Source organism: Diorhabda sublineata, chromosome 6 (genome assembly GCF_026230105.1).
Source record: "Diorhabda sublineata isolate icDioSubl1.1 chromosome 6, icDioSubl1.1, whole genome shotgun sequence".
In the NCBI taxonomy this organism is placed as follows: domain Eukaryota; kingdom Metazoa; phylum Arthropoda; class Insecta; order Coleoptera; family Chrysomelidae; genus Diorhabda; species Diorhabda sublineata.
The window spans coordinates 1,829,543-1,857,450 of NC_079479.1; the positions used below are offsets into that span (position 1 = coordinate 1,829,543).

Consider the following 27,908-nt stretch of genomic DNA (forward strand, 5'->3'; position numbering starts at 1 on the left):
TCAATGTAAATTTCGACGAGATGTAGGTATATAATCAGCGGAGGGTGGTATTGATTGGAAAAAGCGCTTTAAAAGTAGATCAATGAATTTAAATAAATTAGTTAAGTGCTAGTGAGATTTATTGTGTCGGTAGGACTCCATACTAAATTATTCACTATCCGCTAGCACTTAACTAAACACTAATTTATTTAGATTCATCATTTGGTTGGACTAACGAAATAAAACAGCACACAGAATCTAAATTGTATTTATTTTTTGAATATACAATATAAAAGTACATATTTATATTTTAGCTTACCTAAAAAAATTTAAAGCTTTCCAAAAATCAACCTTTTATTGCATAACTTATATAAAAAATAAATAAAATTTCACAACAAATCCAGTCGACACTATATGTATATTATTTTTAAGCAGTCGGTCCGTATAATTCTATATCGATTAATAAATTAGGAGAGTTCCATTTATTGCACCACGTAAAAATTTCAAAATCCACTTTCAAATGTGTTTCAAAAAAAAATTCAGAATGAACAATTACTATTTAGACATAGATAAATTGGAAAGTTGGGGAAATTAACGTGTTTGAATTGGCAACACTGTTTTTTTAATGACAGTTGAAGTTTGTGATGAAATTGCCATTTTATAATATACACGTCATAACTAATTCGGAATTTAACCTACGAACAAAGCTATCAAATTTGTTCGAACAGGATGAAATTAATTAAAAAAATAATTTCGAGTTTTAATTCTGTCAATTGGCCATCAAGATCGTGTCATTTTACCCTTTATATGCTGCAAAAGTGTGTGAATGAAAATTAATATATTTTTTAGGTTATAATTCGTGAAGTTATAAGAAAATCGAAATTTAAGTAGATAAACTTTCTTAGATCTTGGATTATTGGAATACTAAATGAAATTAGCCACAAAAAACAGAATATTTTGGAAAAATTTTAAAATAATCAATTTTTTTAAGTTCCACTTTTATGTGTTGGAACATATTCTAATAAATAAATGGCACATATATATCTGCTTTAAACTATTTTCAATAATTTGTAAAAAAAACAATCATAAAAACGTGCAAAACTTAAAAAAAAAATAAAAAACAAAAATCCATTCGCACCAGAACAATAATAAATTTGGTGATTCGAAAACTCCATTGGAATATTTTTTGCAAAAAAATAATCAAGAAGTTTCAGTTTCACCCCCCAATTACTACAATAGTTTCATTAAATAATTTTTCATACCAAAATTACTGAAAATATTGTTAAACAATGGCAATATTTAATACCGAACAAACTTTTGAGTATCGAAACTGAAATTTAATCCCCAATAAGCTTCTGTAATTATTATTGATCACAAATAATCTTTAAATCGATACTTTTATAACAATATTTTCATAACTATCTGAAAATACATGCACTACTAAAAATTTTAAAAACCCCTAACTATTCGAGTAATTTATCCCCTAATTCTAATTAAAAAATCGTTTCTTATATATACAGTGCGAAACCCAGAAATAAAATTGTTTGTAACTTTTTTAGAAAATTATAATTCTGCTAAAGATTGAATAAACTGGACTATCAACAATCACATTGAATAGGAAAGTAAACCGATATTAACCGGTGGAGAATCCCCATTGTATAAGACACTCAATACCCTCAAAAGGCATATATTTGTAGATGAAAATGTGAAAAATGTTGAAGAATTATTAAATAATAAGCAGGAGTTTGCCACGTGACATTTTATGGGACCAAAGCAGAGCTCTGGTTCAAAATATGGAGTTGTTGCCCCTTTTTGGCACACTTAATAGCCTTCAGAGCTTAATTATTAGCAAATCTGACTGAAAACAGCGAGTGCTTTTCTTAATGGCATTAGTTTGGCCCAAAAATGCCCAATGCAGCTCCTTGCACTAGCTTCGAATCACCTGTATACTGGATGAGATGCTTTTCAAGCTTACGGAAGGTCTTTATCGACCCATAATTGGCAGTTATTGTAAACTACTTCAAATGATAAGCTTGTATCCATCATTTTTTTTATTTGATCTACAGGTTGCCACTGCTTTCTATCTTTGTAGATAGGTGACCCAATCAGATTCCCTGGATCCTTCTTAATCAGCGCTCCTAAGGTACTGTACAGTTAACTGTAAGCTACACAATGTTTAATTTGAAGTAGCCTATTAGAATCTTTGATAATATTAATAAAAATAGTTGTTTCCAACAAGAGGTTTCCATACTGTATAATAAAATTGCAGACGTACAAAATCACACTATCTAAGCAAATATTCAAAGAATTTTGTGTATAAATTATGAAAGTGTTTGGAAAAAATTAAGCAATTTGGATGTATAAAGCCAAGTTACAATTTTTTGGATAATATACTTGATTTTTCATATTTACAACCATTTTTAAATAACCACAGATACCCCCAAAGATACAGTTTCCATTCTAAGTACATTATTCTCTGAACACTGAAACTAATAAATTTGTAAAAATTTTGATGTAATTGTTGCACTTTTAAACATACTTTTATCTAGATGAAATGATCATTTCGAAAAATGAAAATCAACCTTTAAGTTCCTTGTCTGAGGTCTAAAAAGAAAATTTTCAATCAAGTAATGGAGATATGTAAACCCAGGAAAAAGATGAATGAATGAAGAGAAGTAGCAAAGGAATGAAGAGAAGTAGAAACAAACTGAAGGAATAGTTGAGAAGAAGAAAGGTACTAAGCATTTTGTGTGAATTGCTAGATCATATCAGATGAAGTAAAATGTATGTACAGCATGTTTGTAATATAATTTTTGGATTGTCATTGTCAAGTGAATATTGTCTAAAACCTATATCGATACCAAAATATATGAAATTATCATTAGAAACTCGATTGATCATTTTATCATTAATTTGAAGTTTTTTATTATAAATTCAAACATAATTGTTCATATATCAATTTCATTGCAGGAAAAATCACATTGAAAGTTAAATAAGAAAAATAAGAACCTAATCTTAATATCATAAATATTTTTTTATTTTGTAAAGAATCTAATTATCTACCACATATTAAAATGAAATTCAAACCACGGAACTTTTTTCATTTTTTTAATTACTCCAAGTCAAAGGTGGGTAAAAATATTATCTCAGACCCCATTTCACTCATTTTATACAAATATTTTATTGTGTAAAATGTATACACATCAAATAACAAAAAAGTCTCAAAATATCAATTTGGTGACAAATAATTTTCTTTTGCGATACTTCATTCTGGTAACATTCAATCTTACAAAAAAATTTCATTATTTTGTAATAGGTGCTAAGATCTAACCTAGCAATAACAAACGGATGTTTTACCCCCTTAAAATTATGAAAGGGTGTATTATTGCTTACGTAAACAAAGGTAAATTATGAAAGTGATATCCTCGTTTCCCTTTAGCAGCTAAATATATATAAACAATATGATATGCCCCTGGTAAAAAGCAAATAAATCCTGCTAGTAAAAACACCGAAGCTTGCAAACCTGAATTGGGTTCTGTTAGTGTGACGGTACCTGTTACGAGCAATCCTATACCTATTATTAACAAAGTCGCAGCTGCTAATACCATCCTCCAATTTTCTTTTACTTTTGGGTGCTTCAAACATGATCTGCCGAAGTTCTCTTCGCTGTGATAATCGTAGTAGTCTTGTATCAATGAATCACTATCTCTAGACGTGTCGTTTGCCATTTTGTAAGTTCTATATGAACAAGAGCAAACAAAATGATTAAACAAACATTTAACGCGGTTAAATCTAATATGTGAAGTAAACGACAATTACCTGCCGTTTTCCATGTTAACCGTTACATGATCGCCTTCGCCGGCCATAATTCTAGAATTCGAAATAGGTGATCTAGGTCCAGTGGTTCCGTATACTTTAATAGCTTCATCTGTTTCTTCTTCAAACGCATCGTCGATAGAAAATCGTTTTTGTTTTCCGTTCGCCAAGGAAAATTGGTATGACATTTTCAAGGCAGGTTAGAATATTGTTGATGAATATAACATTTATACAATTTACACCATTCTTTTAAAAATATACATTTTTTAAATGTAGGACGGAAATAATCGATTCGAAGGCTTCCGGAAGGATAAACAACTACTTTTGAAGAATTTTTCCAACAGAATATAATTTATAAAATAATAAATTATTGTGTTGTCAATATCAACGTTTTGATTGACATATGACAATAATGACAGTTATAACTTCGGATGGTTAAGCCATAAATACACTAAACAGTAAAATGGCGGTCGTGGGGTAAAATATCTATTTTGTCTTGTATTATCTTATAAACCGTGCGGTTTATTAAACAAAGGTGAGTACCTTTTCAGTTTGCAAAGTGATAATCTAGTGGCAGCTGAAATGTGTCAGAATCTTGCTCGTATTTCACAAGTGTCCAATATACTTACTTTTCAGACTATAGTTAGCGTTTATCTACAATAAACATAAACTGCAGAGTTAAAAAAAACAACAAAGCCACGTTTCCGTCAAGAAATTTCGTATTTCTTCAAGTAGCAGCTCTTTAAGAAGCTATTTCTCAATGAATGAAGTCAAAAAAAATGAACAGAACAACAGCGGCCATTTTTTAAATGAACAACAGCTGATTTTGACAATTCGTTAGATGGCCTCAATTATTGTGTTGATTGACATTGACAGTTATAACTTCTGATGGTTAAGCCAACATTACACTAAAATTTCAATCCGTTTCTTGTAAAATTATCTCAATTGGTCTAATTCCGATGAATAACGGTTTCTGTGCTAGGATCAAAGAACTTGAAGGCAGACAGATCATTAGCTTTTGTAATTTTTACGTTATATAAATAAACCACCAATATATTCAAATTTAAAATGGAAAGACTCGCGAGCGTATAAAATTACTTTCAATCGAGTTGTGTATATTATTTATCCCACAATAAATCGCGCCACCTGTCTTTAATTTTCATAAAATAAGCTGGAACTTATTTCCCTCACATCGAAAATGTCATGATTTCATCTTCATTCTTCTCTTTCGAGAAGTCAACATGTCTGACACCCTTTAACCTTTCGGCCACTGTTAATTAACGCTCTTTTAAGCATAAATAGTGGTACACCGATGTTCTTTCTCTCTTCTATGAATTGTTGGGGCCCGTTTGAACGAGATACTATACCTTGCTCTCTTTATCTTCAATATTAACTCTGTGCTTTTATGTAATGGTTAGCATAGTGTTAAACTGGCAGTTTGTTTTTTGCGACCACACCGTGTAATGACGTCATGTGTCAGTTGGAATGGCCTCCAAATTTATTAACGACTTTAAAAACCTACTGATAGGTATAAGTGAGGTTATATTGATGTTTCTTATCGCTTGATTGTAGGTTTCTCCTGAATCAAAGTTAGTTTTTTACAATTTATACAAATGGGGAAATTTAATGTTGAAAAAATACGAATTTGTGTGCAATGGTTTTTGTACGTGGTCGTAGAAACCTTTATATGTAATTTAGGATAATTGCGAATGAAAGGTAATAACAAAAACACAAAGAAATCGTATAAATTAGTTTATATATTTTTTTAAATTACCTTTTACCAAAACGATTATAGATGTATACACAAAAATCACATATTTCATATGTACATAAAATTCTTTGAAGCGTTACTTGCGTTTACTGTTAGAATATTAGAAATAAAAAAAATAGTACAACCTTTTTTGATTTTCGACTAAACGGCATTATTTTGGATATTTTTAAAAAAAATTTCACTAAACTGCTAGTTAACCGATCAATTTCTAGACTAGTATCAAAGGGATGAAAGTTACGTATTTAAAATATTGAACGTTGAGTCTAGATTTTGGTCAATCACATTGAGCTTGTTTTAATTTTTTTATTGAGCCATTTATAAAAAAAAGCATATTATTCACTAATTTTTTTTGGTATCTCTATATGAAGCACAATATATATAAAAAAAATACGATTTTATAAAATTTAGTTTGCGTAATACTTTTGGGCATAAATTAAGGATATAAATTATCCTGATTGAGTGTGAAAGCTGTTTAACACTAAGAATGAGTAATTATTATTATCGGTGAATAAAATTTGTCTTATGATGTAGGGAAACTTCTATTTGAATATCCAATACAATAAATGAAACTTTAGCATATCATGAAACTCTTTTATCAAAGTTATCTTAGGGTCGTTAAGGTGATGAGGATGTTCAAATAAGGGTTTTGTTCATCTCATTAGTAGTTTCCTCAAAGTTTTCAACGGTTCACTATGGATTGGAAATTATAGAAATATGTTCCAGTAGTTCACTTGTACCATTAGCAAAAGCACAATCGATACACAAAAAAAGAAGCAGTGGGTAACAAAAACAAGAATTATGATGTAAAATATCATTTTAAAATATATTTTGATAATGAAAAAATCATTTTTAGCTTTAGTTGTGTTGAAATAAGAAAATTAGTTGTACTAGAAGCAGTTTTCCTCAAATTTGTCAACGGTTTTAACTATGGATTGGAAATTATAGAAATATGTTCTAGTAGTTCAATTGTACCATTAACAAAAGCACAAAAAAGAAGCAGGGGGTAATAAAAATAAAAGTAATGATTTAACATATCATTTAAAAAGATATTTTGATGATAAAAAATCATTTTTAGTTATATTTGTGTTGAAATAAGAAAATTAGTTGTACTAGAAACAGTTTTCTTTAAATTTTTCAACGATTTCAACTATAGATTGTTCCAGTAGTTCAATTGTTCCATCAACAAAAGCACAATCAGTACACAAAAAAAGAAGCAGGGAGTAATAAAAACAAAAATGATGATTTAACATATCTTTTGAAAAGGCATTTTGATCATAAAATCATTTTTTGTATTAAATGCAGCTTTCTCTAATTTTTTTTTAGAAGTTATAACTATGAAACGGCTATTACAGAAATACATACCAGTAGTTCAATTGTACTATTATTAAAAGTACAAAAAAAGAAGCAGCGGTAACAAAAAATATGTAATAAAATTTTTAAATGGACAATTTAAATCCTGAGGTCACGTAAAATTAAAAATATTTACAAAAAATATTAAGGAAACAAGAGTGACGGTTTAAAATATAATTTAAAGACATTTTGATTTTAGTAATGTTAAAATAATGTTTATTAACCTTGATATATGAGAGCCCATTCCATTGCAACTTGATTATGGTTCGAATTATGAAAAAATTCTATTTTTTTGGAAAATTAAGATTTTTCAACACCTAGTGCTAGGTAATATTAATTAAATTAACAATTAAATACAGACAATATTGACACAATTTCTAATAAATTATCCGAAACTTATTTTTACACACGGAAACTGTATTCCGATTAAATTACGTTTCGATTTTTGTAAAACTAAAAAAAGCAAAACTGCGACGGGTATTTTTCTATAAAATTAAATTATAATACCTAAATAAGTAGGGTCAACTATAGTTCTTTGAGTAAGGCCGATTTTGCATTTTTTAATTTATCTAATCTCTTTAATAAATGGGTATTTGAAGTTTCCAATTCTTCGGCTCGACTAAGAGCATCTCTTGCCTAAAAACAAAAAAAAAATAATTAAACTATGTCAACTATCGAAAAAATACTTCAGTAGAAATGTTTCACTCTATATATTCCGTTTCCTGACAAAGGAGTACCAAAGGGTTCCTAGTTAAAAAAGAATGAATTGACCCATTTTCTCTGGTTTTATAAGGAAAAGTTTCGAAAAGAGGAAACCAAAAGAGAAGGAGCACATCCTCAGCTCCCAGTAGCTCCAGAACCTTTCTTCGATACTTGTACCTCCTCAATAAGTACTCGAAGGTTTAGCATTGGTTTCTAGTCAAGACAGAATGAATAGGCCCCTTTTTCTGGTATAAAAAAAAATGATTTTATAAAGGAGAGTTTCGAAAAGAGGAAACCAAAAGAGAAGGAGCACATCCTCAGCTCCCAGTAGCTCCAGAACCTTTCTTCGATACTTGTACCTCCTCAATAAGTACTCGAAGGTTTAGCATTGGTTTCTAGTCAAGACAGAATGAATAGGCCCCTTTTTCTGGTATAAAAAAAAATGATTTTATAAAGGAGAGTTTCGAAAAGAGGAAACCAAAAGAGAAGGAGCACATCCTCAGCTCCCAGTAGCTCCAGAACCTTTCTTCGATACTTGTACCTCCTCAATAAGTACTCGAAGGTTTAGCATTGGTTTCTAGTCAAGACAAGACAAGACAAAAAAATGATTTTATAAAGGAAATAGGAAACCAAGCACTTCTTCAACTTCAAGTTCCTCCAGAACCTTCTTTCGATACTCTTGATTCATCAATAAGTACTCAAAGGGTTCATTAGAATTCTGGAAGATAAAAGTGAGCTGTAAATGTTTGAAATAGCTCTAATAGGAGACACAGTAAGTCTTAAGACTGTAGTGGAATCCATATTTACAAGAGTATTCTTTTTAGTTGGGAAATTTTTGTAAATTTCAACTTTATTGAAAGCTTTTTCTATATCCATAAATATAAACCTCTATATCTATATATAAAGTAGATATATAACTTCCTATTTCTATGGAATGTAATGGAAACAGAGTATATAGTAACGAATATTTTCTAAAATGTGTACTGAAATATTTTTTTTTTCAAAATATTTGAAAAACTTCACTTTCAAGCACGATTATTCTAAGCGAAATGTGAATAAGGCACATCAACCCACGAAATGAAAAATTATGGACATATAATTCGAAATAGACAACTCAAAAAGTGAAAACGGTTTTTTTTAAGTATAAATATTAGATAATTAATTGATTGTTATCCATCGTTATCCAAAAGTTTGAAAGCATCAATATTTTTTAAAACAAAAATCCTGTATACAGGGAAAAACTGAACTACGGTATGTGTAGCAGATAATTGTGACAGAATAAGAAGCAAACTAAGATAAAAAATGATGTTAATATATTTGAAAAGTAACAAAATAAGAATCAATAATACAAGAAATGACAAAAAAAGAAAAAAAAAACAATCAAGTAATTAATACACCAAATAGAGGAACCGGGGGGCCAAAAAAACTGAAATTTAAGAGATATCAAGATAGGAGAAAGTGGAAGAAAAACTTTTGATGGAAACTGGAACTATCTCTGGACTCCAGAAAAGGTAAAACAAAAAAAGGAAACAAAATTTTAATCAAAGACATGGTTTGGGTTTTTTAGTATAAACTGAAACGTTAAATGTCTCCTCCAACAACTTGAATCTAATGGATCTGATGATTTTCTATTAGAAATTTATCAAGAAGAGTGTTTTATTTTAAACCAAAATTTCAGATGAATAGTCTTCTGAACAATGTTTCGGATGCATTGAGGTGATGAAGTTACAATTTGGGGGAGCCTTATAAGCCAATAGGTTAAAGTGATCCCCAAACGACTCAAATCTAATGGATCTGAAGAGTTTCTTCTAAAAATTTATCAATAGAAGTAGTGAAATTCAAAATTTTAGATGAATAGTCTTTTGTTCAAAGATTCAGGTGTATTACGGTGATTAATTTTCAATTTTGGGGTGTTCTGTATACTAAAACATTTATATCAATATCAATGTATCAATAGTAATGCTGGAAATCAAAATTTCCTTTTGTTGGAAGCTTCGGAAACATTTTGGTTGTAAATTCACAATTAGGGGTTGTTCTATAAGCGCAGTAATTGAATAGATCTGACGATTTTCCGGCGAAAACTCATTTTTTATAATAGTAAAATAGCACCGTTGTATTTTTTTCAAATTCACATTGTTACTTCCAAATTTTTTGGACAACGCTGTATTATTTCGAATCCGATAACTCAAAGCGACACATTGCCTCCATTATTAAGGTTATGTTTATCACGTTAGTTTAGTTAGTTTAAAATGATCTAACTAACACTATAACACTTTAATTACATAACATCTAAACGTTCTTCCTCTTAACGGTGACGTGTTAACCTCTTATGAGCTTGTCTGAGCGCAGCATTAGAGGCTTCGGTCAACATCAGCTGTTGATTAGCTTTCTGCACCTGACGTACACAACATCACATTCAAAATGAGATCAAAGACAATAGAATAAAAAATTTCAAACATCGTATACTTGATGGAATTCAGATATATTTATATACCCGGTATATCAATTTTAGATCACACTGTATATTTGAATTAGAATTGCAATCAAACAAAATCGATATTAATTTTTTTTTACCAGTTTGAGTTAGAAAATTGGGACAAAAAATCTATTAGAACGTCATTATTCCAGTTGTTAGGAACATAACCTCAAATAAGTTTGTTTTATCAAAACTTTGACGTCATTTGACAGTTGTACGATATTCATGGGGGGAAGTACCAAATCGTAGTGATGGTTTTCAATGTAGAAATTGTTTTCAACTGATAGATTGAGTTCTATATAGATTAGAAGGACTCAGTGGAACGAAGGGTTCGTATTAAGTATAAAGGAAATTTGAGATTTCTATTAAAAAAAGCAAGAATATGTCCTAAAAAGTTCTTCAAGATACTCAGATTTGTAGAATCGAAACGAAAACGTTTTCCAAGTGTCCTTATGGTTCATATATAAGCAAAAATAAACAAACGAACGCCTCTTGGTAGAACATAACCTCAAAACGTTCGTTTTTATAAATTTTGACGACATTGGACTGCCGGGGGATCCAGGACTTCAGGGAAAAACATATTTGTGAGCTTCTAATATCAGTCATGGTGGATATATATTGTTCGTACCCTAATTATTATGATATTTTGTTGGATTGGCATATTAACATTCTTTTATTCATTCCGGATCAAAAATGCTTTAAAATTCGCAGTATATTGGGGCCCTTTTGGATCTTAAATCGTAGGGCAACTCATTGACATGTCCACCTCTAAATTTGACACATTTCAAATGGTAGATAATCAAAATATTTTTAAAACCATTATTTTTACTAATAGATTGGTACAAATGTATATTCAGTGGGATAAAGGATTGTTGATTTGGTATTCCGTACAAGAATATTTTGAGATCTTCATCGAGAAATGGTGAAGTTACTAAAAAATTAAAAATTGACATAAACGGTTCTCCAAATTCAAATAAATAATTCCACAAACACACGAAGTAAAACCTTCTAAAAGCTTGTTAGTATTTACCAAAAAAAAAAAAAATATCTCAAACGCTTTCCGAAACATCAGTCGATAAATCTGTTAATGAATCCTGCAAATTAAAAAAATAAAAATAAAAACAAGCATTAATAATATACCAGGCTAAAATTAAATTAGAACTAAAATAAAATAATAGAAATATACGGGGTATTTCATTAAAATGAAAAGTTCCAATTACCTCTCGTTGAAGTTTCCTTTTTTCAGCTTTAAGAGCCTCTTCGGATTGTTCCGAAATTTCAGCAGCTGTTTTATACCTAATTACTTGACTTTCTAATCGGGCTACAGTAGCTTGCAACGTCGCCACATCCTGTTCCGCTTTCTGAGCCCTAAATTTCCAATCGGATAATTGTTTACTGGCTTCTCCTATCGAATAAAAAAATTAAATAAAATCCATTTCGCACATTTACTTATTGAAACTTACTTTGTATATCATCGAAGTCATAATCCGAAGAGGGTCCGTTCAAAATTCCACTCGAACTCGGTTTCCTTCTCTTATTTTTCTCTTCTTCTAATTCTAGTTTTAAATGGCTAATTTGATCCTGAAGTTCAGTTTTCTCCTTCAGGAATCTCGATAATCGAACATCTATAAAAATATGTATATACAGTGTGAGAAATTAAATATTCAATAATAATTTACCCAAACTTCCATCACCGGCCGTTTCTAATAGATGGGCATTTTCGACGCTGACTAATGCTTTCTTCGGGGGATGCTGGGTACCATCTTCGTCCGGTGGGAGTTCTTCTCCTACTATCACTAATCCCTTATCGGTTATCAGTCGATCCCGTTCCTCAAGTTCGTACCTCGTCAGTACTAAATCATCTTTCAATTTAGTGCATAAACTTTTTAACGTTTGATATTCACGACATTTATCTCTGTGTTCCCTTTTTAATTGCGAATGATCTTCCTCCAATTCTTCCAATCTACAAACAAGAAAAATGGACACTTATCAATGGCCGATGAATATAACAAGGGCAGAAGGTAGAATCAAGGATTAAATAATGGAGAGAACAGGGACAGCAGGAAAAATAATCAGGGATGAAAGAAATGAGATATCAGGTCAGCTTATCTAAAAAAAAAAATGTACTTTTCACATAAATTAAAAATATTTGGCGTCCAGAAGGTCAAAACAGCCCTACATGAACTTGTGATTGCAACATCCAGCTCATCTGGTACACAGATGACTCCCAAGATGAATTGTTCAGCCGGTTCATACTTCTGAGGAGTAATATCGAACTGCTCAGACAACAGAGCTGCCATAAAAGGCATAACGGTGTGTTCTGGAGTACTCAGAAGCCCTACAAGAACAGGTGAGTGATGGTTGGAACGTCCAGATCGTTTGGGTACCCGATAGCTCCCTAAAAAGGGATCAGTGGAACCAGAACCAGTCTTAGTGTAGATATGACATATCTTAGAATTCTTTTAACCAGATTTGGTCATCGAAAACGGCATTTCCATGCTATAGGTTAACATGGAATGCCAGTGGTGAGTGGAGGAAGAAGAAACTGCACACCACGTCATCTGTAAGGGCTCAGTTCGAGGTTGAAACACGTGGAGAAGCTCCAAACTCCACCCAATAACGTTAAAACATCCAAAACAAGGAACTCGATTAAGTTTTCCAAGGATATGGTAGTTTTAAGTGGAACATATCACCAAGTCAACAATTATTGACTGCCAATTGTTCTGATTAAGATGCGAGTTCATATTTTATACAGGGCGCACAATAATTAACTCCTATTTTCGAAGATACAAAATTAAAATAATGAAAAAAATTTGTTTTTATTTAAATATTTTTGCTTACCTATCTTTTAACAGTTCTAATTGATACGTCTGCGCAGTTTTGTCGTTGTCTAGCTGCGCATTTGCTATCATGGCTTTCCGGAATTTTTCTTCGACCTCTTTCAATTCGTGCTGAAAATTAAATTGTTGCAAAATTACGTTGTTCTGCATAATACAATTTTTTATATCGACTGGTTGATTAAAATCGAATCAAATCATGACATAATATATAGGGTGGTATTTGGATCAATACCAAAAATTTAACCGATCTAATTAAACATGGATCGGATCGTTCAAATTGAAAATTACTTCATTTTTAAAGCGGTTAGTTATTTTTTTGTAATAAATATTTATTTATAAGACTTATGGGCTTTTCGATTTGATTTTCATATATAAAATTTGTAATTATTTAAATAAAAATTCCGCCACATAGAGAAAAGTCATTAAAATGTTATTTGATCTGATAGATTTATAAATTGTAAATTAAATATACAAAATTACCCAGTTAAATACGATTTTAATTATCAAATTTTCCATTAAATCTTCGATCACACTGTGAAAAATGCTTCAAAACACATTCAAGTGCATCTTATTTAACTTTTGTGTTCATTATACATAACCTCAATTTTTTCTTCTCGATTTACAAATTATTTTAATCGAACCCAACAGATCAGTTCCCAAATTATTTTTTGTGCCTTTTCGGTCAATATTTATCCCAAACTATACATTTTTAATAATTTATTTTGATTACGAGTGAAATAATCGATTCTATATCATCGATTATAGTGACACGCCATCTTGTCATCGATCGATTATAATCGAACCGATTTGCAAACCATAGAAATAAAACTTTCACAGAATTTCAACTAGAATTGAGTTTATTTTTCGACTCACCCTTAAATCTCTTAAGCTTCCGCCGTCTTCCAACGAATCTTCGGAGCTCCTTCGACTTGACAGATACCGAGTACCGGCACTCCTTGGAGTCCTCACCAAGGAAGTCGGTTCGGAAGCTAACATATCGAATTGTCTGTCGGCGTTTTCTTCTTGTTCTTTTTGTTGCCTTTCCAATTCGCGCATGCGTATCTCTCTCGCTTCCGCTCTGGCTTGTCTTTTCGCCCATAACCGTGCCTCTGCCTGGAAAATCAATAATACTAACTGACATATCGATAAAATTTTCCAAAATGCATCTATCTATGATCGATAAATTGCTAGGTTATGTAATAAAGAGGTCCAAATGTCACAAAACGTATAAAAAAGAAGATTCGTGATTGATATTGAACAATGGTTGTGAAATTATGAGGTTATGTTTGACGAATACATACTGACAAACTGTGTTCGGTTTAAACGTGATTCAAAAGTTATTTAATATCAAATATAAAAAAGTAAATAGTTTAGATGATGTATGTATCTATTGCCCCCGTAAGTTCCTTTTTATTTTTTTCTAATTATATTGTATTATCAATTGATTTATAAATACATGACACATTTTTATATTAATATGTATATATATATATATATACTATTTTTATCAAGAAAAAGATAATTGATAATGAGTTCAGATAAAAAATTTTATCTAAAATATTCTTTCATATAGAGACGCCAATAAAAATGATTCATACTTCTTCGCTAGTACTTTGCATAAAAGAATCTATCACATTATCGTCATTTACAACGGAATCACTAAAATCACTAACGTCCCCCGTATAATCCGAAGTTTCTGTTGTTGTAACACCTCTGATCGATAACGCGCCATTTTTTACCACGTCTTCCGACATTCCTTCACTCATCGTTATTTTTAACACGACCGCAAAAAGTACAAACAATTTTTGTTTTTTTCGATATTACCAACAAATACATTCGGTGAAATATTTTTGTTATCACCACACCTTGGAAAGTAGAACCGACACTACATAATTCACTTATTCGTTAGAAACATATTGCTGATCGTCAATAATACTGTCGTAAGCGATATTTATAAAGGTACTGATAACGTTATTTGTATTTTTATAAAATAGGAGAAAATGTGTTTTAAATTCGAACGATAAAGCTAATCTAACACAAAAAAATACGATGATTTTGTTGCTTTTTTTGTTTACCAGACAGATGTCGCCGATACTTCCATTTAAGTATTGCATTTATATTTTTTTGTTTGTATACTAAAATGTGTTTTACATATTGGAGATTACATAAACAGAACCGTTTTTAGTTGTAAACGTGGAAATTTATAATACAAAAAAGAATCTTAAATATCAATAGAATGAAAATGAATGTTTTGAGGTTATACTAAACTTGGAAGTTTTCCGCTTATTATAATTATATATAAAATAATATTGGAATTATTTCTATATTGTTCTATAACAATTATTATTAGATAACTTACCTCAAACCTCTTAATTTTTTGTGTAGAACAATATATTGTATTAAAAACTGAATTATTCGAAACTGATCTAAACTAAACGGCGTTGATATGAATCGGCCATATTGAATTGTTTGTTTTTTATAGATTACGTCAACTGAACGATTTATAAAATAATAAATAAAATAATGTGATACTAATAAAGTTATAGGGGAAATTATAAGTAACAAAACTTAAAAATAAGACTCGAAAACTCGTGTAAACAAGATAATTGCGATAAAAAAAATAAATGAAAGTGAGATTTATGTCATGCTTTGAGGTTATATCTGAAACTACAATAAAAACTTCTTATTGTATAATGTAAGCTGACAAAGGATAGATATACATCCGGTACGTGCAGCAAGGATGACGAATGCGTGCAATAAGTTTTTGTTTATTTTAGAAATTCCAAAGGATAAGCGGGTATTTACCATTTACCGTAGAAATTGTCAGCTGATATTGATTGAAACATTTCACAACTACGCTTATTTGTATATTTATTCAATCGGAATATTTTTTTACTTACATTTTTCTTAGACAACGACACCGTAGTCACCAACAACAAGTGAGGTTTGGGTTTTTCGTATAAACAGTCGCTGATTGACGGCGTTGATACGATTTTAGTCAAAAGTTTAAATTTATTTTCGTCCGGTACTTTTTGCACAGCAACCATGTCGTTTTTTGTTAGCAAACAATTCGTAACACAACGGAAGATAAATTAAAAAAGATTTTTTTTTTTCGGTAAATATTTGATTTTATCACGAGGAATTGTTAAGATTAATTATCATTTCGGAATAATAGACTTGTACTATGAATACTATATAATTTGATATTAAAAGTTAGGTTAAATTTGAAAAAAATCAACAACAAACTATATAATAATCGATTATATCAACTATAACGAATACTAAAATCGAAATTTTTTCATTTGAGACTAATAATTGTAAGAAAAAGTTAGTTTTGAAATCACAGTAGGTCAAACGAGGTTAACACGGTTTTTCGGCACTGAACGCGCGCGCACGTACACACAGCATCCGTCTTCGAAGATCGCAAGGCATGTAAAGACCGTCGTAGTATATGAATCTGGCCAAAGAAAACTTTTCATACCGACATAAATACCTTTAGACTAACCCTAATACACTACGTAGAGTGGAGACGGGTTCGTTGCCCAAAAATATAACGTTCGATATGGATACTAGATAAATACCGGATGTCCGGTATTTATCTATCATTGAGACAGACTTTTTTTTAATATATACATGTCAAAAATGACATATCATTATATTATTGCATCTAAATGTTCTTGATTTTAGGTCTCTTCTGTTTTAAAATTAGTTTTTTTTTTGATAATTCTAAAAAGAAAAATAAATTTTGACGTTTCTTCAAGTCTATCAAAATATTTTCATAATATTAATTAATAATATATTTAAGGTACCTCGTATAACAACTGTTATGTGATTATGTCATTATCTTTGAGATAAAAATGATATTTAACTAAAGTTTTTTACAAATATATTAATTAAATAACATTATCTTGAATATGTATACATTTTAATACGATTCCAAATCTACATTCAGTGATATAAACGTATAAATTCAAAGTGTGTGTGTATCTCTAAGCGCAGTAAGTATTTTATATTTAAAAACTCATTTCTAACTAGTTTAAACTATGTAAAAAACACTCCCGTTCAAAAGTTTTTACCAACTTTATATACGCCCATCCTTCAAGACATCCCTAAACTATCACGGAGCCTCCATCTTGTTTTATAGTCGAGATTAACATCCGACCTGCGCACAAACACTCTCAGACCCAAAAACCTCATCACTACATAAAAATTAGTCCCTAGACTACGAAAATTTACGAAAAACTTTTGACCGGCAGTGTATATCTTAATTTCGTTTTGGTGGAATGATTCATTCGAAATTTCTTCAACGCGCAAGAAAAAAGTAAAAAGCTTTCGTTTTACATCCGTATGGAAAGTAACGACGCTTCCCGTATATCCCCTACCCTCCTGAAACTTTCTATTTTTGAAGAAGTGCCACAACGGATTTACTTCCGTATCATGTATATATATCTGATTACTCAGAAATTTATGATTCCATGATTGTTTTAATAGAATGAAATAACTGTTTGAGAATCACAGATTGATACGTTTTATTGGAATTTAACCTTTATCGACTTTAGCATATTTATGTAATCGAGTTAAATCTGGCAACAAACAAACTCCATTTTGTATATCATTTACGACAGTAGTACTAACCTTTAAATACAAATTTAATAATAAATAATTGAATGGATATTTAGATTTATAAATTTCGTTATTTTATACATTTATTCCGAAAATATATATTTTCAAATCGTTTCTCACTAATTACTAATCGAGATTTTTTACCGATATTTTTATTTGAATGCTTACATTCACGTAATTTATTCGCAGACAAGGTTACAGCGTTGCCAAGTTTATTGTTTTTAATGTACATTCAAATTGTATTGATTGAAATATAATTTAGCTAAATTTTGAATTAATGTGACGATCGATAAATTTAATTTTATTACAAGTGAGACAATGATTGAATCTATAAAGATCATTTTTAATTAATTACTGAAAATTAGATTTTCCGGAAAACTATAAATAAATTTCAAAAAAATTTGACATGCTTGTATAAAAACTTTTATATTTTCGAAACCATTCCATATATCGATTTATTTTTGACATGAATCAATTGAAAAAAGGTCCATCTAAATGACTTTCTATATTATAATCCTTAAGATCGATATTTTTAAGAAATATACAGGGTTAAAGTTGAAGTAAATGTTTTTCCGACAAATAACACTATATAAATTCATAGTTTCTACAGTTGTGAAATGGCAACGTTGTAATGCCAAAAAGTCGAAAGAGAAACGTCGATACTATCATAAAAAAATTCTACGGCACTTTCGTGACCATACAAAGAAAGATATATAACTTAAAAGTTTGAGGTTATGAAACAAAATTTCATATTTCAAAAGGGGGCCCATTTGTTGTAAAAATAGAGAAAAAATTGTTTCAGATTTTGTTGAATTTCTGTACAAAATGATTTTTTGATACGAGGAGTTCGAAAAAGATATCAGTTATTCGGAAAAAAATTATTTTAATCGGAAAATTAATAGAAATAGGATTTTCTGGAAAGTTATACTTTTTATATAGAAAGTAATATGATTTTTCGGAAAAAATACTCAATATTTCATGGTTTTTCGCATACTTTCGCTAAGAAGGTTCATTTTAACTATTATATCAAAAAATCCAAAAATTTAATAAAAAAATTGACATGCTTGTATAAAAACTTTTATATTTCCGAAACCATTCGAGATAGCGATTTATTTTTGGCATGAAACAATTGAGAAAACGTGTATCTAAGTGAATTTTCATATTGGATTTCCTCAGTTTCTCATTTGTGAGAAATATACAGGGTGAAAGTTGGTTTAATTTTTTTTTTGCAAAATAACACTGTATAAATTCATAGTGTCTACAGTTGTGAACTGGCAACGTTGTAATACCAAAAAATCGAAAGAGAAACGTCGATACTATCATAAAAAAATTCTACGGCACTTTCGTGATCATACAAAGCGAGTTACATAACTTAAAAGTTGGAGTTACGAAAAAAAATTTCATATTTCAAAGGGGGCCCCATTTTCTCTAAAAACGGAAAAAAATTGTTTCAGATTCTGCTAATTTCATGTACAAAAGAGTGTTTTGATACCAGGTATTCGAAAAAGTTGCTCGGAAAAAAAATTATTGGCGAAAAATTGTGGAAAATTCATGAAAATCCCATTTTTAGGAAAACTATGCATTTGATGTGGAAAGTAACATGATTTTTTGGATTTTTCAAGAAAAAAACATGCTCCCCGATCCTTTATTCGGTCTCCCTCGCTTTCAGTCTCTGAAGACGACAACTTGGTGAACGAAACGCGCCTCAGTCAGTGTAATCGTGAGTGTTGGTGTAGTGGCGGTGTAAACAGTGTGTTCAGTACAAACAAAACAATGCATATTCACATAAAAGATGTCAGATCTAACTTGAAGTGAAATATCACGAATTTTGTGAGGTTATGTATGTAAAAATATAAAATCCCCGCGTCTAGAATAGATTATTCAAAAAAATAATTGAATCGATTAATATCATGAACAACTACAGTCTCGGATAATTATTTCAACGTCCTGGTCGAGAAACAAGAATAAACTAAGGATGCCTCGATTTATTTTTTTTTCCTTTTCTATTTTTAGAAAATGGGAACTCCGACTAGACGCCGACGATACCGTGTCGACGCAGACGTCGCCACGTATTATCAGATCAACGTCCAGTAAAGAATAGAAAACTTTTTTTAATACAAAATTCAACATTAAACTGACAGTTTTTTTTATATTTTAAGCCACAACAAATCGGTATAATAATAATTTCAAATAAACATTTACCTCTTTTGCAATTTGATCGAGAGCTTGATCTTCTGCAGCCGATTTAGTAGCAAGCCGCCTTCGCCCCCCTACACCATCCATAGCTTGCAAATGCACCATAAAAATCACACCACCTGACAACAAACATAGAAACGCAACGACACATAATGAAAATTTGAATTATTTCCATTTACAGTGAAGTTTTTATCAAGGTAACTAATAACGAACAAAAAAATAAATAAATTGACATATATACGAAAGTTCCTATTTAAATTTTGACGTATGGCAACACTGATATTGCCAACGTAAAGTTTGACATTTTGAACGTACTCAGAAAGTGTTGACATACAAGTGCTATCAACCGAATATATTTTGAAAAACAACAAAGCTGTATTCGAATATTAATATTTGTTTTTATTTGTCTCGTATGCGTTCTTTTAATTAACACATCTCGTAGATTGCCAAAAATCTACCAGAATCGTAACAAATGATCACGATTGAAATCCATTTTTTGACCAAGATGAATGTGAACAAATCAAATAGCCCTCGTAAGACAACACGTTTTGAGTACGTTCACCATTAAAAATATCAAGTTTTATGATAACAATGACAGATTTGACATATTCGCATCAATGTGGCCATAACCCAAAACTTAAAAAACCCACGTTTAACGTCAGTTTCATAAAAACATTTGTTTGTAGTTTTTCTTTGACGAACTAACAAAACATTCATGCTAAAATTAATTTTAGTGTAGTGGAATCTTCAACGTTACGATAGTAATTTAATTCCGAACGTATTTTAAATATATTCAAGACGTGTCTAATGCGCATGCTTTGTTCAGATTATGTACTGAATATAAATCCCTGACGATTTATGAACATCTAAAATTATAAATTGAATTCAAAACTGAATAGGAGAATAAAATGTAAATAATCGATTGGCCGAAGATTTATGCTTGATATTTGTGAGTATAAAGTCAACTACCACGTTTTTAAAATACAATTACCGTATAAATTAGAGGTTATTTCGTGGTAAATATCACAAAAAGTACGAATGCACATGCGTCAGATCAAAAAACCTTACCCAAGTTCGTGGATATATGGGACGTACTCAGAACACGTTCGGAATTAGGAATGTGTGCTCCAAGAACACAGAATTTTAAAACGTGAACATGTTTTATTAGCTCCGAGAGCGCACGATTTCAAACTGCGCGTTAATCTGGTTCAGGATATCTACCGCGAACGAAGCTACTGTCAATTTTTTAAAATAACAAATCCGCAACTAAACATTTTACTTGTAGCTAATTGTGGAGACAATTGATGGAATAAAAAAAGAAGCTCATTAAGTAGTTGTAAAAATAGCTTGTGTCTATTTTCATTTAGATCGTAAACTTGAATGTTTTGAAATATATTGAATGACATGTTGGTATAAAAAATTTAATATTTCCGAAAACTTTTGAGGTATTGATTTATTTTTGGCATGAAACAATTGAGAAAACGTGTATCTACGTGAATTTTCATATTGGATTTCTTCAGTGTCTCATTTGTGAGAAATATACAGGGTGAAAGTTGGGATAATTTTTTTTTGCAAAATAACACTGTATAAATTCATAGTATCTACAGTTGTGAAATGAGAATGTTGTAATACCAAAAAATCGAAAGAGGAACGTTGATACTGTCATAAAAAAATTCTATGGCACTTTCGTGATCATACACAGCGAGTTACATAACTTGAAGTTGAAGTTATGAAAAAAAAAATCATATTTCAAAGGGGGCTCCATTTTCTCTAAAAATGGGAAAAAACCGTTTCAGATTCTGCTAAATTTCTGTAGAAACAGATTTTTCGATACGAGGAGTTCGAAAAAGATATCAGTTTCTCAAAAAAAAAAAATATTATAAGAAAACTATATGTTTTATTGGGAAACTCATGAAATAAATTGGAAGTTTCAACCCTCATATCAAAAGAAATGATAAAATTTGAGAAAATTCAATTTTCCACTCGATTTTTAACATATAATTTAAATCTACCTACTCAAAAAGTGTTTTCGTATAATTTTCTCCATATTTTAAAAACGATGCATTGCAATTAACAAAGAAGACTTATTTTCAAACATTTTCTTTCTCATTTAATTTAATAATGAAAATGACATTATATCTTACATATTTATTGCATCATATTGTTCTGAATAATATATTTTTGATACTGAATCATCATTTCCTTACTATGTTTAACAAAATTTAAATATTTTTAACCAATTTGCAAATATTAACGTTTAAAATACTTCAAAATATTTCAAATTATTAGCTGTGATAGAAAAATAACAATGAAATATTGTTTAATTAATTTTAATCACATTATCTTCTTATGAAATTCACTAAAAATTGAACAAATAGTTCAATATTTTAAAGGTAATTAAAAATCTTTTAATTTTACTATAAGTTGAGTTTTTCATATCTATTTTCAATCATTTATCCATTTACATTAAGTGAAATGAATCCTATACTGAAATAAATATTAAAGTAAATCTAGATAATTGTAAATTGATCCAGTTTTGAATATTAAAGTATTAATTATATAATAATTTATGAATATATTAATGCAATGTAAAAAATCCTTGATCTATTAAAAATGAACACTTTTATAGGTTAATATATCCTAAATAATCAAAAGCATTATCATTTTTTATATGTTTACTGATAATTTACTTTTAAAATAATCTCCTAGACAGGTCAGTAATTATTCTATAAAAAACCGTACCTACTGCATAATCGGGAAATAAAATCATTTGAAGTTGAAAAGTAATTGCTGGTATACCCGACTGAGGTCATAGTTTAAAATTATTTACATAAACAGAGTTTAAAATTGGTAAACAAATTGGTAATCGAATATATTAGCAGGTGTGTAAAACCTAAGTGGGTGTGATGTTACTTTGGCTTTTAGCCAACTAAAAACCACTTTGTACTCACTTAATTTTAACAATGCTCATCTGATATCTTCTTGTCTATTTTGCATTTCGTTTAAAACACTAAATTAGGGTATTCTTATTATTATTTGACTAAATCAATCGTTGACGGAGCTTTCGTAGCTTTAGGGGTGTAACACAGTTTTTAACGACCACTGATTTTCACTCGAACAAATATTCGCATTTATTCAACACTTTATTATTCAAACTGAATTTATTAAAATATTTTTACACGAAATATCTAACGAAAATTGTACAATAATATGCAAAAACTTCAACATGTGTAACATCATGACGACATTATTTTTTTAGTTTGCGAATCAGTTCTGCCAATACTGCAGATCTATACGTTAAAATAACAAATGTCAAAATCAAAATCCCTATAATATAAGTTTATAAATAACATAACCTCAATTTTCCTTTATTCTCATTTTAGTATAAATCAAAATGTCTCTAAAAGTAGATAAATTCGTAAAATCTTATAAGTCACTATCTCAAATACCCGCAGTAGTTAGTGGAGCGATAAGATCAAATGGTGTAATTAACACAAAATGGACTCAGAGGAATTTAGAAAAAGGAAAAAGTACCGAATTTACTAAAGATTTTTTTACTTCTAACTTAAAAAAGATTGCCGAGTGCACGCCGTTAGATGTTAGTACGGAGTGAGTTCGACACTTTCTCTTATCAGGAAACAAAGCAGCATTATATTATTTATTTTAGGACTTTATCGAGACTTTCACACAGTGAAAAACTCAGGGCTGTTCTAAGAGATTGTGATAATAAACAGTTTTTAGAAATATGGCAACAACACAATCTGATAAGAAGCGTAGATTTGAATGCCTTAGATATCCACGGACCCGTTTATGCAGACAGTAAGTTATTTTTCTGGCTAATAACAGTAATAATTTTAATTATTCACTTTCTAGGAGACTTCGCGTCTTTCGAGTGGTCACCGGATGAGAAGAAAATTTTGTATGTCGCCGAAAAAAAGAAGCCTAAATCAGATCCATTCTATAAAAGAAAAGCACCTACGACTATAAACGAATCTGGTGATGGTAGTGGCGAACCAAAACCAATAGTGAGTTGAACCAATTAAATATGTCTAATCATGATAACTCATAATAAATAGTGGTAATTTTCAAGGGTCAAGAATACGTATATGTTCAAGATTGGGGAGAGCAACTAGTTGGTAAAAAAATATCGATATTAGCCCAATATGACATTGAAAACGATGTAGTTGATATTCTCGAAGGCGTACCTGAAAATATATTCGCTGCTCAACCAAAATATGCTCCAAATGGCTCATACATAGTTGGGGTGGCTTATCAATTAGAACCAAGAAAGTTAGGGATGGTGTATTGCGCTAATAGACCAAGCACTATATTTCATTTGGATTTTGAAGGAAATTATGGTGATTATTTTTGGGAACACAATTAATATTTTTCAAATTTATGCAAAAAAGACTATTTAAATTAAAAAATCAATCTTAATTGATGTATTACAGCACTTCAGGCCTTGAAAACCCATTTTAAAGTTTTGTTTTTTCTCTACTATTTTTACTATACCGTTTCTTTCCTCTGTTTTTTCTTTCCTAACAATACTATGATTTCAGTTCTATACTGAGTCGGTTCACCCCATTCTTATTAGTTTTTTTGGGACATCTAAAAATTCTACACCCTCATACAACTTTATTTTCTCTACTGTATCATAAGTTTGTTTATAATTTGTGAACAGTAGATGTAGCTCTAGATTTTGAACTTGATAATATTTGGTATTATTTTTAAGCTACAACTCTGTTCCACTGTGCTTCGTCCCATCCTAAAGCCTCCTTTATATTCATCGACTTCGTAGTTATGAATTTGTCTCAATTTGTTTCTCATTATTCCGGCCAAAACTTTGTGGATCACATCCCTGTAGCTTTTGCCCCCCTATTTTTAATATCTCCGCAGTGATACCATTTTCTCCTCGATTTTTATTATTTTCTTTTGCCATATTTCATGTTTCATCTCTGCATCTAAAGGTTCTTCTACTTCGCCTTCTGGTAAAGATTTCTGTATCCAGAGGATGCAAAGGATCTATTGTGTACCCCCTTTCTTACTTCGATATTGGGGAGCCCTTTTGTTGTATTTTTATTTATTATTCTGAGTCTTGCCTGGTTTTTTTCCTTCTCCTTTCTCCTGCTCCTTTTCGCCTGTTCTAGGCATTTTTGCATGGTATAGGTACAGAAATATTAATTATATAGTCTGATTTATGTGCTTCTTTGTTATATTTCATTCGAATAATTTTAGGAAGTGTATCACTTCAGGGAAAGTCAGTTAAATCACCAATTTTTTCACCAAATGGGGACTACGTGTTGTGGTTACAAAGAAAATCAGGAGGGCCTCATGCTAGTGCTATGCAATTAGTTAAAACAAAACTTCCTTTAAATGAAAATGTGAGTATTTATTGTTTTCACCCCCTAAAAAGGTGTTTTCATGGCCTTTTTTTTTAAAAAAAAGTCCTCTATGTTAGGCCTAGGGCCCCTTGAAAGACGGCCATGGGTGTTTTTTCATAACAAATCACTATTTTGTAATTAAAACAAAAGCAAGATTCAATTTATTCTATATTGAAGCATTGACAACCATTTTCCCTAATTTTTACAAACAAAGAGACTCCTTGCCATACCGTTTTTTCATCTAAATAATTTTTATATTATCTCCAATAATATAGAGCTTTTGGGTAATTTTTTAGGCTGTTGTCGATGTAGTGGTGGATATTGTGGATCATGAAAAGAAGATAGAAGACGGGGTATCTTTTTACGGTCTATTTAATACTGGATTTATTTCTAGACCGTGGGCTACTCGAAATCGTTTAATTATAAATGCGGATCAAAAGTACAAGACTTGTTCTTATGTCATTGATATAAGTAAGCTCTGTTTTCGAATGAATGAGGATTCACTGCTATTAGTCCTTATTTTCTAGGTACCGGTTCAATAACACAATTGAAAATTGAAGGAGGAAGTTTAAGAGTCTTAGATGTTTATGAAGATATTGTACTAGCTGTTAAAAGAGATTTTTTAAAACCAGATCAATTATTAATTGGAAAGTTGGGTCAAGAACAAGAATCTAATATTATTTGGGAACCACTCACTAGCACTGAAATTCTTCCTAATTTAGAAAAGTGCATGTATGAATATTTAGATCTGAAGGCACCGAAAGGGGATGTATGTGAGTATTTCAAATTAAATATATTTTTCTTTTGCACCAGATCACTGTAATATGTAATTTGGTAGGACTGTACTTCCCTTAATAGTTTCAACTAAGATCAGAATTGATTAATTTCTTTTTAGGTGATTTTAATGCCATTTATATTGGTCCAAAAAGTGGTAACGACAAGTCTGTACCATTAATTGTTTGGCCTCATGGGGGACCGCATTCCGTTTTTGGAACGTACCTATTTTTAGAAGAAGTCATGTATCTAAATCATGGTAAGTATAAGTAAAAAGTATCATAGAAGGTTTTGTATTTTTTATTTTTTGTAGGTTTTGCAATGCTATTGATCAATTATAGAGGCTCTTTGGGATCTGGTCAAAAAAGTGTCGAATTTCTGCCGAGTAAAATTGGTGACAGTGATGTACAAGATTGCATTCAAGCAACCGATGCAGCTTTATCTAAATATCCTTGGTTAAATCCGAACAAATTAGCGTTGGTTGGTGGTTCACATGGTGGTTTCTTGGTAGCTCACCTCAGCGGACAATATCCGGATAAATTCAAAGTAGTAGTTGCCAGAAACCCGGTTATAGATATTGCTGCAATGAGTATTATTTCAGATATACCGGATTGGTAAAAATAATTTCATAAAATTTAATTTAATTATAAAAATATTTGTTCTATTGTAGGTGTTACGTGGAAATTGGAAAAGAATATACTCAAAAAGGCGAAATCGATAACGATGCTCTAGCTCGTATGCGCCAAGTATCTCCTATCAATCACGCTCATAAAGTTAAAGCGCCTACCTTACTTTTAATAGGTTCGAAGGATTTACGAGTACCTCCTCATCAAGGTACTGAACATTATTATAGACTGAAATCTAACGGAGTTGTTACAAAGTAAGTATACAACTGAAAAAATTAGAATTTGAATCAAAAGACAAACCCTAACTCAAGTAAAATTGAATTTGACTGAGTATTTCTTTTCTTTTTCTAGAATGCTTTTGTACGATGACAATCATCCACTTGCAAAATTACCTAATGAATTTGATAATCTCATCAATTCATTAATTTGGATTGAAGACCATCTTGAACTGGAAGAATAACGATTCACACGTAATTTGTAAGGACTAAATTGCATTTATAAACTTATTTTTAATAAATAATTGGAATTCTATGTGTTACTGTTATTAAGTTGAAATTCTTGGAACCGTTGATGATTTTAATTCATTATTTTTGTCTTCCAGAGTCCATCTTCAATCTCTAAAGACAATAACTTTAATCAAAATACAGTATAACGTGAGAATTGATTATAAATAGTGAGTTCAGTATAAGGTACATTTGAACTACTGTCGAAAAGTTTTACCATTATGTTTTTAAACGAAACCAAAAATGTTTGCAGGGAAAATTTATGAAATATAACATCGTACTGTATATATTTTTCTTCTGAAAATGGTGCAATCATGTAAATAAAGCGCCTTTTGTACATCATAAAGAACTAATGGAAATTTTCTATAAGATATTAATTTTTTTATAGACTAGATATCCTCCAACCATTCGGATATTCATATTTGTTCTATAAAAGTTTCAAGCATCGAATCTTTTAGTTAAATATAAAAATTTGAGGCTATAATGTTCAACTAAAGGCACTGAAGGCGATGACTTTGTTATAGAAACGCACCTTAAGTGGTAAGTCATGGTTTTCTTGTTGTAAATCAAATTGTAGAATGAAAGTTTCGAAAGATACATTTGAACTACTGTCAGAAAGTGTGGAAGCCCATCAAAACTATTTTATATATAAAAGTTCCGATATTAGCGGATGAAAAACAATAATACAAATATAGGAAGAATATTTTTACTCGATTTATTTTTCTTTTTACTCTAAATATTCTCCAAGCATTCTGATAATCATATTCGGAAGTGCCAAACATACGTGATTGTTTCCTTATTGTAAATTCTCTTGTAGAATTAAAGTTACGAAAGATACATTTGAACTACTGTCATGAAGTGTTGAAGCCAG

The 27,908-nt window shown here is 30.4% G+C and overlaps 3 protein-coding genes across 15 annotated transcripts; 1 reads left to right on the top strand and 2 right to left on the bottom strand.

Annotated features, from left to right (window-relative positions):
- Positions 1–169: 169 nt before the first annotated feature.
- LOC130445615 (transmembrane protein 134) lies at positions 170–4,212 on the bottom strand. The gene is made up of 2 exons (XM_056781343.1): positions 3,799–4,212; positions 170–3,717 (listed from the first exon to the last, which is right to left on the bottom strand). Exons 1-2 carry the CDS (start codon positions 3,981–3,983, stop codon positions 3,369–3,371), a joined length of 534 nt encoding a protein of 177 aa, XP_056637321.1. The 5' UTR covers positions 3,984–4,212; the 3' UTR covers positions 170–3,368.
- A 1,315-nt stretch (positions 4,213–5,527) lies between these two features.
- On the bottom strand, positions 5,528–23,034 carry LOC130446045 (leucine-rich repeat flightless-interacting protein 2). Of its 8 annotated transcripts, XM_056782050.1 has the most exons (9): positions 22,705–23,034; positions 19,760–19,872; positions 13,808–14,047; positions 12,936–13,045; positions 11,774–12,057; positions 11,558–11,719; positions 11,315–11,499; positions 9,901–10,013; positions 7,435–7,552 (listed from the first exon to the last, which is right to left on the bottom strand). In XM_056782050.1, exons 2-8 carry the CDS (start codon positions 19,856–19,858, stop codon positions 9,924–9,926), a joined length of 1,170 nt encoding a protein of 389 aa, XP_056638028.1. In that variant the 5' UTR covers positions 19,859–19,872; positions 22,705–23,034; the 3' UTR covers positions 7,435–7,552; positions 9,901–9,923. The 8 variants fall into 8 exon arrangements, with proteins under 8 accessions (XP_056638027.1, XP_056638022.1, XP_056638029.1 ...); XM_056782049.1 differs by lacking the exon at positions 9,901–10,013 and having other exon boundaries at positions 5,528–7,552; positions 22,705–23,000; XM_056782046.1 differs by lacking the exons at positions 9,901–10,013; positions 19,760–19,872; positions 22,705–23,034 and adding exons at positions 11,125–11,188; positions 14,533–14,904 and having other exon boundaries at positions 7,427–7,552.
- LOC130446044 (acylamino-acid-releasing enzyme-like) lies at positions 14,195–27,065 on the top strand. 6 transcript variants are annotated; one of them, XM_056782042.1, is made up of 13 exons: positions 16,845–16,932; positions 19,012–19,950; positions 23,137–23,362; positions 23,421–23,572; positions 23,627–23,778; positions 23,844–24,111; positions 24,989–25,134; positions 25,431–25,605; positions 25,662–25,907; positions 26,030–26,167; positions 26,222–26,522; positions 26,579–26,788; positions 26,886–27,065. In XM_056782042.1, exons 3-13 carry the CDS (start codon positions 23,148–23,150, stop codon positions 26,992–26,994), a joined length of 2,112 nt encoding a protein of 703 aa, XP_056638020.1. In that variant the 5' UTR covers positions 16,845–16,932; positions 19,012–19,950; positions 23,137–23,147; the 3' UTR covers positions 26,995–27,065. The 6 variants fall into 6 exon arrangements, with proteins under 6 accessions (XP_056638015.1, XP_056638018.1, XP_056638020.1 ...); XM_056782041.1 differs by lacking the exon at positions 19,012–19,950 and adding an exon at positions 20,488–20,702; XM_056782038.1 differs by having other exon boundaries at positions 16,872–16,932; positions 19,128–19,950.
- Positions 27,066–27,908: the final 843 nt, after the last annotated feature.

Coding starts and splice junctions, on each gene's coding strand:
- LOC130445615 (XM_056781343.1), bottom strand. CDS start 3,983: ATGTCATACCAATTTTCCTTGGCGAACGGAAAACAAAAACGATTTTCT. Junction 3,718..3,798: donor GTTAACATGGAAAACGGCAG/GTAATTGTCGTT, acceptor TTGTTCATATAG/AACTTACAAAATGGCAAACG.
- LOC130446045 (XM_056782043.1), bottom strand. CDS start 14,700: ATGAGTGAAGGAATGTCGGAAGACGTGGTAAAAAATGGCGCGTTATCG. Junction 11,720..11,773: donor GGCCGGTGATGGAAGTTTGG/GTAAATTATTAT, acceptor ATATTTTTATAG/ATGTTCGATTATCGAGATTC. Junction 7,553..11,314: donor AAAGGAAACTTCAACGAGAG/GTAATTGGAACT, acceptor TTTTGTTTTTAG/GCAAGAGATGCTCTTAGTCG.
- LOC130446044 (XM_056782037.1), top strand. CDS start 23,148: ATGTCTCTAAAAGTAGATAAATTCGTAAAATCTTATAAGTCACTATCT. Junction 25,606..25,661: donor TTCTTATGTCATTGATATAA/GTAAGCTCTGTT, acceptor CTTATTTTCTAG/GTACCGGTTCAATAACACAA. Junction 26,523..26,578: donor ATTTCAGATATACCGGATTG/GTAAAAATAATT, acceptor GTTCTATTGTAG/GTGTTACGTGGAAATTGGAA.